The sequence below is a fragment of the Patagioenas fasciata genome, chromosome 2 (genome assembly GCF_037038585.1).
Source record: "Patagioenas fasciata isolate bPatFas1 chromosome 2, bPatFas1.hap1, whole genome shotgun sequence".
Classification (NCBI taxonomy): domain Eukaryota; kingdom Metazoa; phylum Chordata; class Aves; order Columbiformes; family Columbidae; genus Patagioenas; species Patagioenas fasciata.
In genome coordinates, this window is record NC_092521.1 from 124,724,138 (window position 1) to 124,739,410 (window position 15,273).

The 15,273-nt window shown below is 37.2% G+C and overlaps 1 protein-coding gene across 1 annotated transcript in view; it reads left to right on the plus strand.

Annotated features, from left to right (window-relative positions):
* Positions 1 to 15,273, plus strand: part of SNRK (SNF related kinase) — a 41,393-nt gene that overhangs the window by 19,895 nt on the left and 6,225 nt on the right. Inside the window, exons 4-6 of the mRNA XM_065831266.2 lie at positions 8,712 to 8,853; positions 11,366 to 11,578; positions 12,653 to 12,787. Coding sequence (XP_065687338.1) covers positions 8,712 to 8,853; positions 11,366 to 11,578; positions 12,653 to 12,787 — 490 coding nt within the window. The remainder of the gene's footprint in view (positions 1 to 8,711; positions 8,854 to 11,365; positions 11,579 to 12,652; positions 12,788 to 15,273) is intronic.

Consider the following 15,273-nt stretch of genomic DNA (forward strand, 5'->3'; position numbering starts at 1 on the left):
GAAAAAAGAATCGCCTTTAAGAATAAGACTGGTTACTGAAGACCATGTCTTAATCAAATAAAATAACATATATAGACCAGACTGTTTCATCAGACAGATAAGCTGATTTTGAAAATAATTTACTAAATGCCATTTGCTGTTTATGCTCCTTCTTGGAGGGATGAGAGAAGGAGAATATTTCTCACGATTCTCTTGTCTGCTATGTGTTCTAATAATAATTTTAATTGGATTTGTAGTGCTTTAAAGCGAGGAGAAAACCCGGTTCTGTCTGTTAACTTCGGAAATGTTAGCATTGATTGTGGATGATCTCTTTCGCAGCCTCTGCAAGGGAAAAGACAGGAAAAAAAAAAAGCTGAATCAATAGACAGTGGCATCTGAAAACTGGAGATGTCAGTACACAAGTACTGACAAAGCCTTTTTTATTGAACTATTTTTCCATTCTTTAACTTCTAATCAGCTAAAAATCAAGTATCTATGGAAAAGTAAGCTTTGTTCCTTATCCATACTCTTCAAATTTTACAACCAGTCCAGTTTCAGCATGTTCTAGATTTGCCAGCAATTTGTGCACATGGTAGTGTAAAAATACCTGGGATACAGAGAAATGCTGAACTCTAACAATTATTCTATACTTTCTTGGTACTGACTTTTTTTGCAAGGCATGCAACTTTTAAAGCTTTTTAGCTTATACAGGACTGGAAATACTTTTCTTACTATCTTTTTGAAGCACATCAACAATATAAAAGCCACCATTCAAACAATGCAGTAGTATGATACCAGCTTTTATCCTTTTATGCTGCACTATGTAATTTCTCATCACTATTTGTAATAGAAGTCTTATTTTCTGCAGCATTTGACTTGTCATGAATTTTTACTCTTCAACTGTGTTTCAGTTCTTCAGAGACTTCTGTGAAACTATGCAATAAATGTGAGTGTTCATTCTGTTTTCCATAGCCTATGCTGTGAATGGGAGCTTAAATTTGAACTTGTAACAGGTATGCTTCCCACTGTTAGCCTTGTGAGTTATCAGTCTGGATCTACTCCTGAGCCCAATGGAAGTTCCATCCCTAAATTCTAATCCAAATATAGTAGTTCATGATGGTGTTTTGTGTCTGCATTCCAAACATCAGTCTGCAGATTTTGCCCACTTGCTCTCTAGCCCTGAGCATGCCCGGAGTGCAGACATGCTGATGATCTTTACATTAGATTTTCCTGTTTCGCTCTGCATAGAATTTGAAGTCCTGATGTGTTAGGTCTCTTTCAAGGCTTGTCTTTGACAGATTTATGGTTTGGGCTTGCTTTCACAAATCTGTTCTGAAGAGGTTGTATCAGTAGTGGTGATGATGTTCCCTTTAATGTCTAAAGATAGTGGTTAGAGTAATTGCCTATGATGTTGGAAATTTGAGTCCATTTCCATCCTTCATTTATCCGCAGTCCATTGGTATCTTTCCAGTGGCAAAACGAACACATAAACATCTTTATCATCTCCATAAAAGTTGATTAGTTTTCTTTTTTTGCTTATTAAGTGGCTTCTAGAAGATAACTATAATGCTCAGCTGTTACAGTAAATATTGCAGTGAGAAACTTATAAAACCTGACTAAATTTACTCAATATTATAAATCACTCCTGAAGAAACAGACTTTTTGTAGAAAGATCTGTCTTATAAACTGAGCAATATACACTGTATAAACTGCTAAACTGTTCTACATTTAAGTTAGGAGAAAAAAAAAATATATTTTCCCCATCAAGGTCTGGAATAAACAGCTTCCATAAACAGACTCAATTTACGTTATGTAGTCAAATGTGAATGTGTCTGTTCCAAAATGAGTATGGATGTTTTTAGCTGCTTAAAATCACAAATTCACATAACCTATATGAAGTGGGAGAAGTGCCTGACTTCTGAGGAATGGTAGAAATTTGAGCAAATTGGTTAGTAGGTTGAGAGAGGTTCTCCTGCCCCTCTACTCTGCCCTGGTGAGACCTCACCAGGAATATTGTGTCCAGTTCTGGGCCCCTCAGTTCAAGAAGGGCAGGGAACTGTTGGAGAGAGTCCAGCGCAGGGCAACAAAGATGATTAAGGGAGTGGAGCATCTCCCTTATGAGGAAAGGCTGAGGGAGCTGGGTCACTTTAGCTTGGAGGACACTAAGGGGTGACCTCATTAATGTTTATAAATCTGTAAAGTGTGAGTATCATGAGAATGGAGCCAGGCTCTTCTCGGTGATAACCAATGATAGGACAAGGGGTAATAGTTATGAACTGCAACACAGGAGGTTCCACTTAAATATGAGAAGAAACTTCTCAGTGAGGGTGCCAGAGCACTGGAACAGACTGCCCAGGGAGGTTGTGGAGTCTCCTACTCTGGAGACATTCAAAACCTGCCTGGACACCTTCCTGTGTAACCTCATCCAGGTGTTCCTGCTCCGGCAGGGGGATTGGACTAGATGATTGTTTGAGGTCCCTTCCAATCCCTGACATTCTGTGATTCTGTGAAATCTTTAAGCTATAAGGATCCCGTGTGTCACATAAATGGTAACTTTCTGAAATCCGTAGTGCTTATTTTAGAAGTAAATCAGGAACTTTAGAAACTGAATTGGTGAAGCCCAGCTCAGTGGTTAAGAAGATGAATATAGATATCCGTTGTACAGTGTACAAACTGGAACATAACAGATGTTTGACTGCCCTGTGTTTAAGACAGGCGTAGCATAGACAGCTAGTGACGTAGTTTGGTTTCTATGGCAGTGACTTCATGTTATGTAAGGAAGTTGCATATACACAGCCCTGGTTGTCATGGTTCTGGGAAACCTGCTTTAACAGTCCTTTCCTGATCAACATTATTTAATGGCTATTAAAACAGTAAAATAGTCTCTACTGCAGCTAGCTACTAGTACTTTTAAAAGTCCACATCTCTCTTGTTTTATTCTTGTTAAAGCAATGGCAGTTTCAAGTTACTAGTACCCAATTTAAAGGCTAAATTGCATCTTAAGATGCAATTCTTCACTCTGCTTTTTCGAAAGACCTTGATTTTTGGCTGCTGCAGTATACAAGTGTGCCTTCTTTCACCATGATAATTTGAAGTTTTACAGGCTATAAGCATCCTAAATGCATGTAGCCTGTCAGGTCTAAATTCTACTTTTACAGCAATTTTGTGAAGAAAGAAAATTAGATGGCCCTTGGAGGGGAGGAGAGGAGAAGTAAGCAGTTTCCACATAGCCTTCAACTGCTAATTACTAAGAGTGGTAAAAAACTTGAAACTGTGAATAATAAACTATTGTTTAAATCTGTTCTTTTATAGCTGGGTCTCTCTAATTGGCACCAGCATCTGAGTTCTGAGCTGTGATAAGGGAGTATAGCTGCAAGTGTGTGCTGACTCATTGGCGTACTCCACAGAGTTTTGATCACAAAACCTGCTCCTCTATCTGCTTAAACTATCCAATAGTAAATTTATTACAATATCTAAAAGTTTTGTCTAAAACCTGATTGGGGGAGGGCATTAATATATCATAGCTAATCTGTTATCTTAAAATGGTATGCCAGGGGGGTGATGGTGGAGAAGGGAGATCTCTTCAGAGTCCTTTATGGTTTGTAGTGTGTGTCAAACCATGTTTGCAGTGAACAGAAGGCGAGATTTTATTTTTTTTAAATGGTGCAGCACATTTAAAGATCTCAAAAAAGTAGTCTTCCTCTGCATTCAGATCCTGCCTATATAGTTCTGTGCTCTCCTTTGCTTTGTTTTTTTTACCTCCTGTGCTTGTGCAGCCCTTTAGTGAACCAGTGGCATTCAGTGAATCAGTAAAAATGTAAATAGATGTTGTCATCTTTGCTTTGAAATGTAAAGCTACAGCTTCTAATGATGTGTAAAACCAGGAAACTATCAGTATTTTTCCTGGGTTGGCATAAGGTATATCAGACTAAGAACATACATGAAGGGCTGCATTCACTAAAAAAAGTATGTTTTTTGCAAGTGTATGGAGATCTAAGAAAAAACTTCTGCTCCTTTAAACTTCGAGTTAATTTTCTTCCCCTTTTCCCCAATTATTAACTGGTCTGATGCTAATTCTTTCTAGGAGCCTTGCTTTGATGAGGTGTCAGACTCTTAGTGCCTTGCTGCTCCAGCGTCCTTCGAGTCTGCTCACACAGCTGTCCTGTCACAGTTGATCCTTTTGACCAAATCAGATCACTAGATTTTCACTGAGGCATTCACTCAATTTGGTTGAAACCCCCTTTCGTAATAGGTTAAGAACACATTGGGATTTAGAAGTGAAAGATGAAGGTATCATTGTCCTGCTAGTGGAAGTGGTCTCCCCAGCAAGAGGAGTTATTCTTATTTTGCTACACCAGGCACCTGGTATGTGAGCAGAAATCTGCAACAGCAGAGTACAGCACAAGAATGAGCGGCATGTACTGACCAAGTGTTGATCAAAGCACTTGATGAGTTGAGTGCAAACCATCTCCATCTTCCTTGGGTTCCTTGGGATCGAGAGGACAGATGAGTTTTCTCTTTGTTAACAAGGAAGAATAATAGATGAGTGCTGGCAGCACAAAATCTTATGGTGAAGAACATTCCTGTGTGTGGCTTTGTGTATTGTTTGGGGAAATAATAAAATTTAGTAAATATGCACTATAAGAAAATAATCTCTGATTCTCGTTTACTAATTTCTCAAAGACAGCCATGCTTAAAGATCTTGAATCTTTCAGCCAGATGGCATTATTTTGGAAACCAAGAATCCTCCAAAATGTAGTGTGATAGTTACATTAAATATCTGAACAAAAAATGTATCGTTAAAGAGAAGAAGGCATTTTCATTTCTTTAATTATTTTTTGCAGTATATTTTCTGAATTTGACTGAAAAATATGCAGCTATGGATCTCCAGTAAAATGGAAAGTGCAAACACAGCACTGATTTTTTTTTTTCATGTATAGAATGGTTTAAAACTATTAAATCAGGCACAAACATGAGCATTTCTTATACACATGCACTCACACACATATACACCATATAGTAATTTAACTATATTGGAATATCTGCTTTGAAGACTTCAGACTCTAAACCTTGGATTCTGACTTACACTGAAGACTAGTGAACCAACATGTTTAAACTTACTTGCATGTTGGAAGTGTAGGTCACCTATTTAAATTTAGAAGAGGTATTTAAAAATGAGTAAGACTTTTAACCCTCAAGTTTATGGATCCTTTTTACAAAGGGATGATTTCCCCTTTTTGGTAGTGTTACCTATGTCAAGCTGAAAGTGTCTTCAGAACATCCAGAATAAAAACTTTAGAATGCAAAACTGGCAAGGATTTGTGTTGTCCTGGAAACCGAGGTCTGCCAGTAAAAATACTGGGTTTTTTATTTCATCCAGCATTGTGTGTGCCTTGGAAAAGGTGCTAATGTGAAATTTTGTGGTAGTCTGGGAAGGGCAAGATAGTGGTGTTGCTGTTGTTGCTTTGTTTAGGATTGCATACATCTGTTGTCTGAGTAATTGTGGTAGTTTGACATATTAGTAAGTAATCCACTTCCTATATACCAGTTCCATTTTTCTGTTGTTCTTGCAGGGTTTAGATATTTCAAATTAAGTTACTTTTAAAATTTGTTTGATATTTTCTGTCAGGTTTTTTTTTTACCACTTCCCTCATACTTACCATCCTTTACACTGTGTTTGGTGTGAGGAGTTGAGACAACCTTGTGCTGGTTTAACTGGAGCGTACAAGTTCTTTGTGCTCACAGGATCAACATTATTTTAGTTCTTGCTGTGCTATGTTGTGCTTTCAGTTTCTCAGATAAACACCTGGAATGTGCTGCTTCTCATGGGCAAAAGGAAGTATGTTTTTCCTGTTGGTGCTGCATATTCCAGTGAGGTACCTTTGAAGGTCATCTGGTATAATCCACCTGGTCAAGCAGGAACACTGAGACTCAGTTGCCCAGGAGTGTGGCTTGTTGAATATCTCCAAGGATGGAGACTTCACAACCTCTTTGGGTAACCTGTGCCAGTGCTTGGTCACCCTCACAGTGAAAAAGTGTTTCCTGATGTTCAGAGGGAACCTCCTGTGTTTCAGTTGGTGCCCGTTAGCTTTGGTCCTACCACTCTGTCCTCTGTACCCTCCCTTCAGGTATTTATATGCATTGATAAGTTCCTCCTCGAGTTTTCTCCAGGCTGAACCATCCCAGCTCTCTCAGCCTTTCCTCATAGGAGGGATGCTCCAGGCCTTTATCATTTTCATGGCCCTTTGTTGGACTCTCTCCAATAGATCCATGTCTCATACTAAGAAGCCTAGACTGGACACAGGACTCCAGGTGTGGCCTCACCAGTGCTAGGAAGAGGTAAAGAGTCACCTCCTCTAACCTGCTGACAGCACCCCTCCTAATTATTGTGATTCATGGTTATGGTGATTCAGTAAGTGTCCTTTCCCCTCTCTCCCACCCTTTTAGAAAATACTAAAGGATGGTCAGTATCAGTGGAGTTGGAACTTCAGGGTCTGCTAGAGTTTCCTGTATATGATGATTTCATGGAACTTTAATTCTTGTCTTGCTGTGATTGGTATCCTTTGCTCAGGACTATCTTATTGTTTTAAGCTTGATTTCTTAGAATACCATGGTTTTCTTTCTGTTTAAATTATTTATATGCTTATTTTTAACTTATGGTTTAATTATATTACATTTCTCCCATCCCCAATATTTTTCCTTTGGCTTAAATTTAGCCAATTTATATCGTTTTCTTGTAGAAAACTTAATTTGTCTGTAATTACGAATATTAATACTACATGGACTCTTCTAAAATATGTCATGCTGAAAGGAGACATGAAGCATTCTATTCTGTTGTGGGGGGAGTATCGAACAGGATATTAGGATAGATCATATCACAAAGTAGATCTTGGCCAAAGTTAAAAATCTAGGAAGTTCATTGATAGAAATGCGTAAATTCATTTTTTATGTGCTTACAAAAACACGTCCTTGTAATCTGTTGTGTGGTGGGAGGTAGATAATGCACCAAAACTTTTTGGCCGCTTTCAAACTAAACAGAAGAAAGGTTTAAGTAGCTTTACAAAATTGAAGGAGAAACTACCTCTTTGTCTAGTGATGCTTTTTAAAATCCTGTATTCCAGAACATTCAGCTTTGTGGCATCAGGCTATCAAAGTATTGCACCACTTATTGAATCTTGAACATGGGAACAGTCATGTCGAATTTGCAGATATACATGGCATGGTGTACTGGCCTCAAAATGCTCAGTACCTACAGGATTGAGACCCTAGTAAGCATAACAGAAATCAAATAATTGTTTGAGTTAATAGCATACAGTTACTACAAATTAGAGCTCTAAAGAAAATTACCATGTAGTGTTTCTGTTCCTCTGTCAGCTAAACCATAGGAAGAATGGGTTGTAACAACCAAAATGAGTAATTGTTCTAGGGATGAGTGTGCGTGATTTATATTATTAAATAAAATTGTAGTCATCCTTCAACTTTAAATGCGTGTCAAGTATTTTGAGTAGGCCACAGAAAGGAGGATGCAGGCGGGTAGGTAACTGTGTCTGGTTCCCTCTTGCAAGCCCTTCCAGGATGGAGCTGGTGTGCTCTGCTCTTTCCGAGTGCTGCCGGCTGTGCTGCCCTCAGCAGCCCTCTGTGTGTTGGATTGGTTTTACTGGGTGCAGATCTGTGAAATGCTGGGGTGTAAGGCCCAAAATTACCACTCAAATTTCCAGACCATGGAATTGTAGCTGAAGTTTGAGAGTGTGGATTTTCCTATAAGCATATATTGGAGGGAATAATGTGTTTTTATGCAATATGATACATTTCTCAATATTTAAGCTTCCTGTGTTGAATGCAGTGAGAGTTGTGAAATATTTTCTTTTGAGCAAACACTTAAAGATTTTAATTGCATATTAGCTTTTACAGTATGTAGAAACCAACTAAAGGGCTTCATGCCTAGCAGTGCTGCTTTTTCATCTTTTGGTATGTCATTTCACTGAGGAACAAGAAAGTTCTTACGTGTTTTTTTTATTTTACACAAACAGGAATTAGAAGGAAACAAAAAGACTCCCAGAATGTAGAAGAGATCACTGTTAATTACATTATGTTTGGATATTGGGGGGCGGGGGGAAGGAAACACTCCATACTTTGTAATATGATCGGTGCAAGAAGGTAGTTTTACATGAATTATTTAATTTATTATTTAGTGTTCAAAGTAGTTACGAATTTTTTAAAGCAACACTACTGCAGGAAAACATATCTAGCTCAGTGTCATTGAAACAGGTGACTTTCTGTGTAATTTCTTACTGCATAGAGTAACATGTAAAGAATACTGAGAACAGTTGATGCTAGTCCTTCAAAAAAGAACATGCTTTGAGCACAAATCTCGTTATTAATCTATGCTTGCCTGTGGAGAAAAAGGTAATGAATTCTTGTCTTCTGAGGGGACCAGAATATCTTCAGCTTTATCTAACAAGTTGCTGGCAAAGATGTTATGCATCTCAAACTCTTATGCATTCTTCAAGTCATGAATTCTGATACTTTTTTCCTTTAAAACTATAAAAGCTGTCAAACAATGGAACTACTGTATTTTGTACTTTAGTGGATTTGCAAATTTCATAAGTAACGCTGAAAATCAAGAGCGCGGTGGTAACCCCAGTATGCATCTCAAGAATGCTTCACAGTTTGATGGTAATTATGTTTGCTTCCTCAATAGTAATTTTAAAATAAGTACTATGTATTTGCAGATATATGGAGCTTGGGGGTCATCCTCTTCATGCTGGTTTGTGGACAACCACCATTTCAAGAAGCAAATGACAGTGAAACTCTGACTATGATAATGGACTGCAAATACACTGTGCCACCTCATGTGTCCAAAGAATGTAAAGAGTAAGTAGAGTACTAAAGAATTTGGAAGGATTTAGAGAAGTGGATTCTCATTACCTGTGGGAGTTCCCCATACCATGTGATCAGTGTGTGGAATATTCCTTGCATATTCATAGGATATTATGCCTGCTGCTTTTGCTTAGTTGTTAGTGTTTCTTCACATCAATTGAGTAGTTTCTTGGGCACTAGTATTGCATTTTTTTTATTCTTTGTGGCTCTTCTCACTAAAAGTTAATCCCATGATATATTTGCCAATAGGTTATTCCCACACTTGTGTGAAACTTCATTTTGATTTTACACAATATATCTTTCTTGTGCCTCAGTTGTCATACATTTTATAAATGAAGAAGCTGCTCACCACTGACTGGCTTTGGCCACCACTCTTGCTGGACAAATTACAAGGTGTTGCCGAGAGTATTTTGTGGCAGGGGTTAAAAAGGTAATGATTCTTACAGATTTCTGTTCAAAATACAAGTTGCCAAAACCCAAGGATATCACAGCAAGTTTTGCTCGTCTCCTACTGAAATTTCAACTCCAAATCAACATTCTAGGCCATCAAGGGAGAAGAATATTCTGTCTGCAAATACCATATGCCACTTGCGAATTGTGACTCATTTTCATGTAGTGTTTTTCTGCAGTGTTCACTGCAGCTCTTCTATGTTTTTAATTGTTCCAGTGTTTCCTATGTTTTCCTATCAGTTAATGACCTGTTCAGTCCTTTTAATATATATCCCAGTTGCATCACTTTGACTATTTTACAGTATTTGACTGGGTTCTTGAATCTGCGATAGAGTATCTTTTCATTTTCAATATGCAAGTCCAGATGCCTTTATAAATGCTTGAAAAATACATTAGGTCCAGTCAAAAAACTAGAGCAGCATCTAGGATTCTGTTCCTTGACGCAGAAGGAAATTTGTTACAGCTGTAATGACTGTTTCTCTCTTCACCTGTCATCTGTGTGACCCAGGAATCTAATGCATAACATAATGCCATAGCTGTTTTTCGTGTCTTGTCATTAACATCTAGAATTTCTAGTAACATGAAAAAGCTGCGCTCAGTGCTCTCAACAGCCTGAAGAGCTTTACGTACAGGAAGAGGTTTAACATACAATCCAGGAAGAGGTTTAAGAGAGTGCCCTTATCAGTGAATTCTATCTAATCAATCTCTTGAGATGCTGCACGCTCTGCACAGCTCAGGAAACTTATTTTTTGCACCCTTTTGCGTGATATATTGGCTAATTTGCTTAAAACACACTGATTTGCTTAAAGGCCCAAATAGGTCTGCCTTCTCTATGTGACACATCAACAATGTATGATCAATTACTGCTCTCTAAGTTAAATTTTCTTAGGGAAAAAAACTCTGGGAATGATAAAAGTTCCTGCTTGCAGTGAAAGCATTCTTACTGGTTTGACTTGCATAAGCTGGCCTAAAGCAGGAGGCACAGGCAGTGCATTCGTGTGGTTTTACTACAGGTGTAGTTTAAAAAAGTGTATAGTTTGTTCCCCTTCTGTTGTAATAACAAAAGCAGAGAAACCCGAGGCTCCCATGTGTCACCTTGCCTTTCCTCTTGGTTAAGGCAGAGACCACGCCTACTAAGTATATATGTGACATTCTTTTTTTTACAAGAATTTTAAGAAGTCTGAATTAACCTCAGTTTTTGATTGCATACAACTTCTCATGCATTCAAAAAAAAAAATTAAAATGTGATTACCTATGTGATTTGTGTGGCCTTGCAGTTTGAAGTTGCATGGTGTAGTATGGTCAGTGCAATAACTAAAGCGTTATGAGAGAACTGCAGAACTCCCATCTGCATGTTGGAGCAATAAAATTTCACTGAAACTTTGGCACCAAAGCTGTATATCCGTGTTCTGTTTATTGTGCAAAGCCAAAAATACCTCCCCCAAGAATTTTCCAGTGAAGCTTCCTCTGTAGTAAGCAGAGATGCACTGTGCTAATCAAGTTGTCTTTTTCTGTTTATTTGGGGATTCATGCACTTCCAGCACTTGCAAAGACTCGGTATTAACCCATTAGTTGTTTGTCCCTTCCATCAGCCCAGATAGTGGTGTTCAGTTTGTGTTTTTAATTTTTTTTGTTATTTCTGTATGGATAGAACACATCACTATCCTTTCATGAATACTACATCATCAAATATCTGATAGCTATTTCAGAATAAAGTATTTCTACTCATCTTAGCACTCCATATTCTTGTTGACAGCAGTAATAATAGAAAATTATATTTCTATTACTTTGCAGACCAGCCTGTAGGCCATCTGTGACAGTTGTCCTATAAAGCTATTAAAAACCAACAAACCAGAAAAATCAGGTTAAGAATCTAAGCATAGTAAATGAAAACTGCAGTGTTTATGATATTTAGTTTTTAATGAGTAAATTGTTTGTTTCAGTTCAGTAATATTTGGAATGTCTTTGAGAATAAATTCCCATCACATTGTTTACTGTAGAGACTTTTAAAGCTCTGTATGGACTGACAGCAGAAAATTTCTTTTTTTATTTGCAGTCTAATTACACGGATGTTGCAGAGAGACCCAAAGCGAAGGGCATCTTTGGAAGAGATTGAAAACCATGCATGGCTCCAAGGAGTTGACCCATCTCCTGCAACAAAGTACAATATTCCTCTTGTGTCATATAAAAATCTCTCTGAGGAGGAGCACAACAGTATAATACAGCGCATGGTTCTTGGTGATATAGCAGACCGAGATACAATAGTGGAGTAAGTTGTCAATTTTCTGTGTGCAGTTTGTTTTGTCCATCTGCTGTTATATTTAAGAATGGCATGAGAACCTGGGTACTTCAGTATTTAAATATAAAGCCATTCAGTTAACAAGCAAATATTACACTCTTGCTCTGTGGTAGGATATTCTAGGATGATAAATAATTAATTAGACCTAACCTTAGGAAAAACTTCAGGAAAATTTGTTGGAACAGTGTGTGATTCCTGTGGTAGTTTGCCATCTTGAGTAAATTTGACTGCTTTTAAATCCATCCCTTTACTTGTTCTTTGTATCTCATGCGTATTTGCAGATAATAAAATTCTAGTTTTTTTCCCTTAGTATGTTTCCAGTATACCTGAATCTTTGTTAATTTAAAATATGACTCCTTTTTTTCTATAGAATGCAAAATAGTAATTGTCACTGAGTGAGCTTGCTAAAAAGCTACATAGTTTGTTCAAATAGATTAAACCCCCCATATTCCTAAAATAATCCCAAAATCAAAAGAGGATTTAATTGTTTGGGGTTTTTTATTTGTTTGTATTCAAGCTGTCACTATCTTACCATTGGGGGGGCAGGGAAGCAGCAGTCTTGCTTTTTAAGCTTTTAGCTGCATGACAGTGGCATCCTTTCTGTTCGAACGTCTGGCTTATGAACTTAATTTTACTGAAAGTTAATGTGACAGCCCTAAAGTAATGAAGGGTTTTTTCCTCCAGTTGTTGCCTAAACAAATACTAGTACTTTGTGATTTTATGTGCCAGTGGGAAAGCCCATCATTGGTGTATAACATTAATGACAACTTTGTCATATAAAGAACATTCAATAGAGGAAGAAATACTTATTTGTTTTATGATATTCTAAAGATATCCTCATCCACTGTAGTTCCAATTACTAGACTTGTTGGCTCTATATTTTTAATAAAACCATGACATGCTTGTCAAAACATTAAAAATACTCCATTCTGCTTTCAGGTGCTCTTCCTGCTATGAGGAGTACAGCAAGGTGTGTGAGGTGCACGTCCAGTTTTTATAAAACCATTGATGCATGGTTTATTTTGTGTTTTGTACTTTCTCTAGGGCACTGGAAACTAACAAATACAATCACATCACTGCTACTTACTTCTTACTAGCTGAAAGGATTCTGCGAGAAAAACAAGAGAAAGAAATTCAGACCAGATCTGCAAGCCCTAGCAACATCAAAGCTCAGTTCAGGTGAGAATTTATAAGTCTAAATGATAGGGTGGTGTTGGTTTTGTTTGTGTGTGTTTTTCTTTCTTTTTTTTTTTTTTTTTTAAACTTGGCTTAATGAGAATATTACTGAATTGCTCAAGTACTTTTTTCTTGAATAAAATACTAATTCATTGCTAATTTTAGATGTCTTTAAAGTGCTCTGGATTCTTCAAATCTGTTCAGAAATCAGTTGCCAAGAATTTTCAAATTCAATTCCTACAGTTTTCAGGAAATGTTTAATCAATTTGAAGTCTTTATGTGAAGTAGTAAGTTTTCACACCTGCTAGGAAAGGGCACATTCATGGACCTTTAGTTCCTCATACAAACTGTGTATGCAACATCCCTGGAAAAAATTAGTTGCATAATCCATGAGCATGTTGATGGGCAATTGGTTATGAATGAAAAATTACTCTGCATTTGATGTTATGGTTTAGTTGTTTGCTTTGATTTTTAATGGGCCAAACGTCAAATATCCCAAGTCAAGCTTAGAGTAAACATCTGTAGGTTATGTTCTTTTTCATGTCAGTTGATGCACCTGTTGTCTGCAGAAAACTCTTGAATTAATTGCTTTAATCACCCATTTAAAGATATTGCAATAGATTTTGGTTTGTTTTGTTTTTAGTTTGTCAAAACCATGATTAAAAGATCCTTGTAGTAAGCTTCCCTGACATACCCTGAGATTTTTCAAAGCTTCTGCTTGTGCCGCAGTAAAGCTAAAGGGGTTGGTGGGGTTCTGGAACGTAGTTGGTATTGATATGTTCAACCAGTCCACTTGCTCTGCAACCAGTTATCACAGCTGCTTTATTTTCAGTTACAGCAACATTTACTTAAAAACAACAACAACAACAACAACAAAAAAACACACACACACAAAAAAAAAAAACCACCCAAACAAAACAAAAAACCAAAAAACAGAAAAAAAAAAAAAAAACAAAAAAAAAAAAACAAAAAAAAACCAAAAGCCCCCACACATAGAAAGAAAACATGATGATATTGGAGGATACACATTTTGAACAGTCACTTCTCTTAAACTTTTTGGTTGTAATTGCCTGAGTTAAGTGATAGACTATGATCTGCTGGTATTGAAAAAATCTTTATTGGTGCATCTTGACAATCTTTCCAGTGAAGATGGAGGTTGTGCTTAGGCATTTCTATTAATTTTTGTTCTCTAACCTCCAGCCTCTTAAAAAGTTGCCTTTTAGGTTTTGGTAAAATATTATTGGTAACTACTATTAGCAATGATAACTAGTGTTAGTAGGTAATCTCTTAGGAGAATAATATTAAGTGCTTGTGTGGACGTTTAGAGTTGCTGCCTACCTTCAGTGCTGTTAATCTGTCTGTAGGATTTAGAGAGAAAGAAAAAATCGCTTGTTCATTCCAGAGGTTTCTTTGTGTAACTTTTATGCAAGGTCATATGTGAAATCATTTAATAGGAATGACAATAAGGACATAAATGCTATGCTGTCCTTCTGGTGCATGGCCTTATTCTCCTTGGCCTAACTGATAAAGGTCAGATACTACTGCCTCAAGTTCAATCTAGCAAAAATGGACGTTTGTAATAAATTAAGAGCATGTGCTTTGGAAAACAGGTTAAAGACACATCATCTCCATTGGTTGTAACCTTGGATTTAGGCTGAGATTTTTTGAGGCTTTCAGAGGAGTCTCTTCTCAATACTATTCCCTTTACCCAAACAATGAGTTGTTTCTCTGTGTCCCTCACAGTGATTCTCAACATCTTTGTCATCTCCAGATGAGTCTGTACCCTGTGGTGTGTACTAGAGCAGCCTGAAATTTTGCTGCTGTGCTTAAAAGGTCATTTACGCAATGGTCACTTCTGGAGGAAATTGTATGTTATGTTGTGTGGTTACAAGTACTTTAGAAGAGTTATTGTTGCAGGCAACTAAGGGTTGCCTGCAGAACCAAAATGGTCTGGAGCTTGGGGTTACAGAGCTTGCCTCTCTTCAAGGATACCATTGTAACTGTTGCTCCGCAGTTCTCTGTTAATAGATCAGCCTCTTATGTCAATTCCTTTTCAAAAAGAAATCCAAAAAGAGCATCAAATCTGTCTAAAACTAAGTATTAGTTATAAAATAAATTACTTCAGAGGAAAACTCTCTTATTCATCTTCAGATGAAAATTCTAAAACTCCAAAGTGTGCTTTTAAATTACTTTGGTTTTCTTCTCTGCATCAATGTTGCTCTTTAAATAGAAGAGCTGCTTCAGTTATATGAGGAACTGAAACAAACAAGTTCATTGAATCTAAATCTTGATATTAATTAAAGTTAAATGGAAGCCTGCCATATGAATTTTCTTTTCATGACAAGGACACCTGCAAAAACTCAGGAACTCTTGCCCTTAATGGTCCCAGGTAGCTATTCCTTGTCTTCATGATGGTTCTAAATTGAAAGTGTTTATGTAGAGCAACCTCATGAAAAACACAGTAAAGTAGTGCATTTTAAGACTTCAAA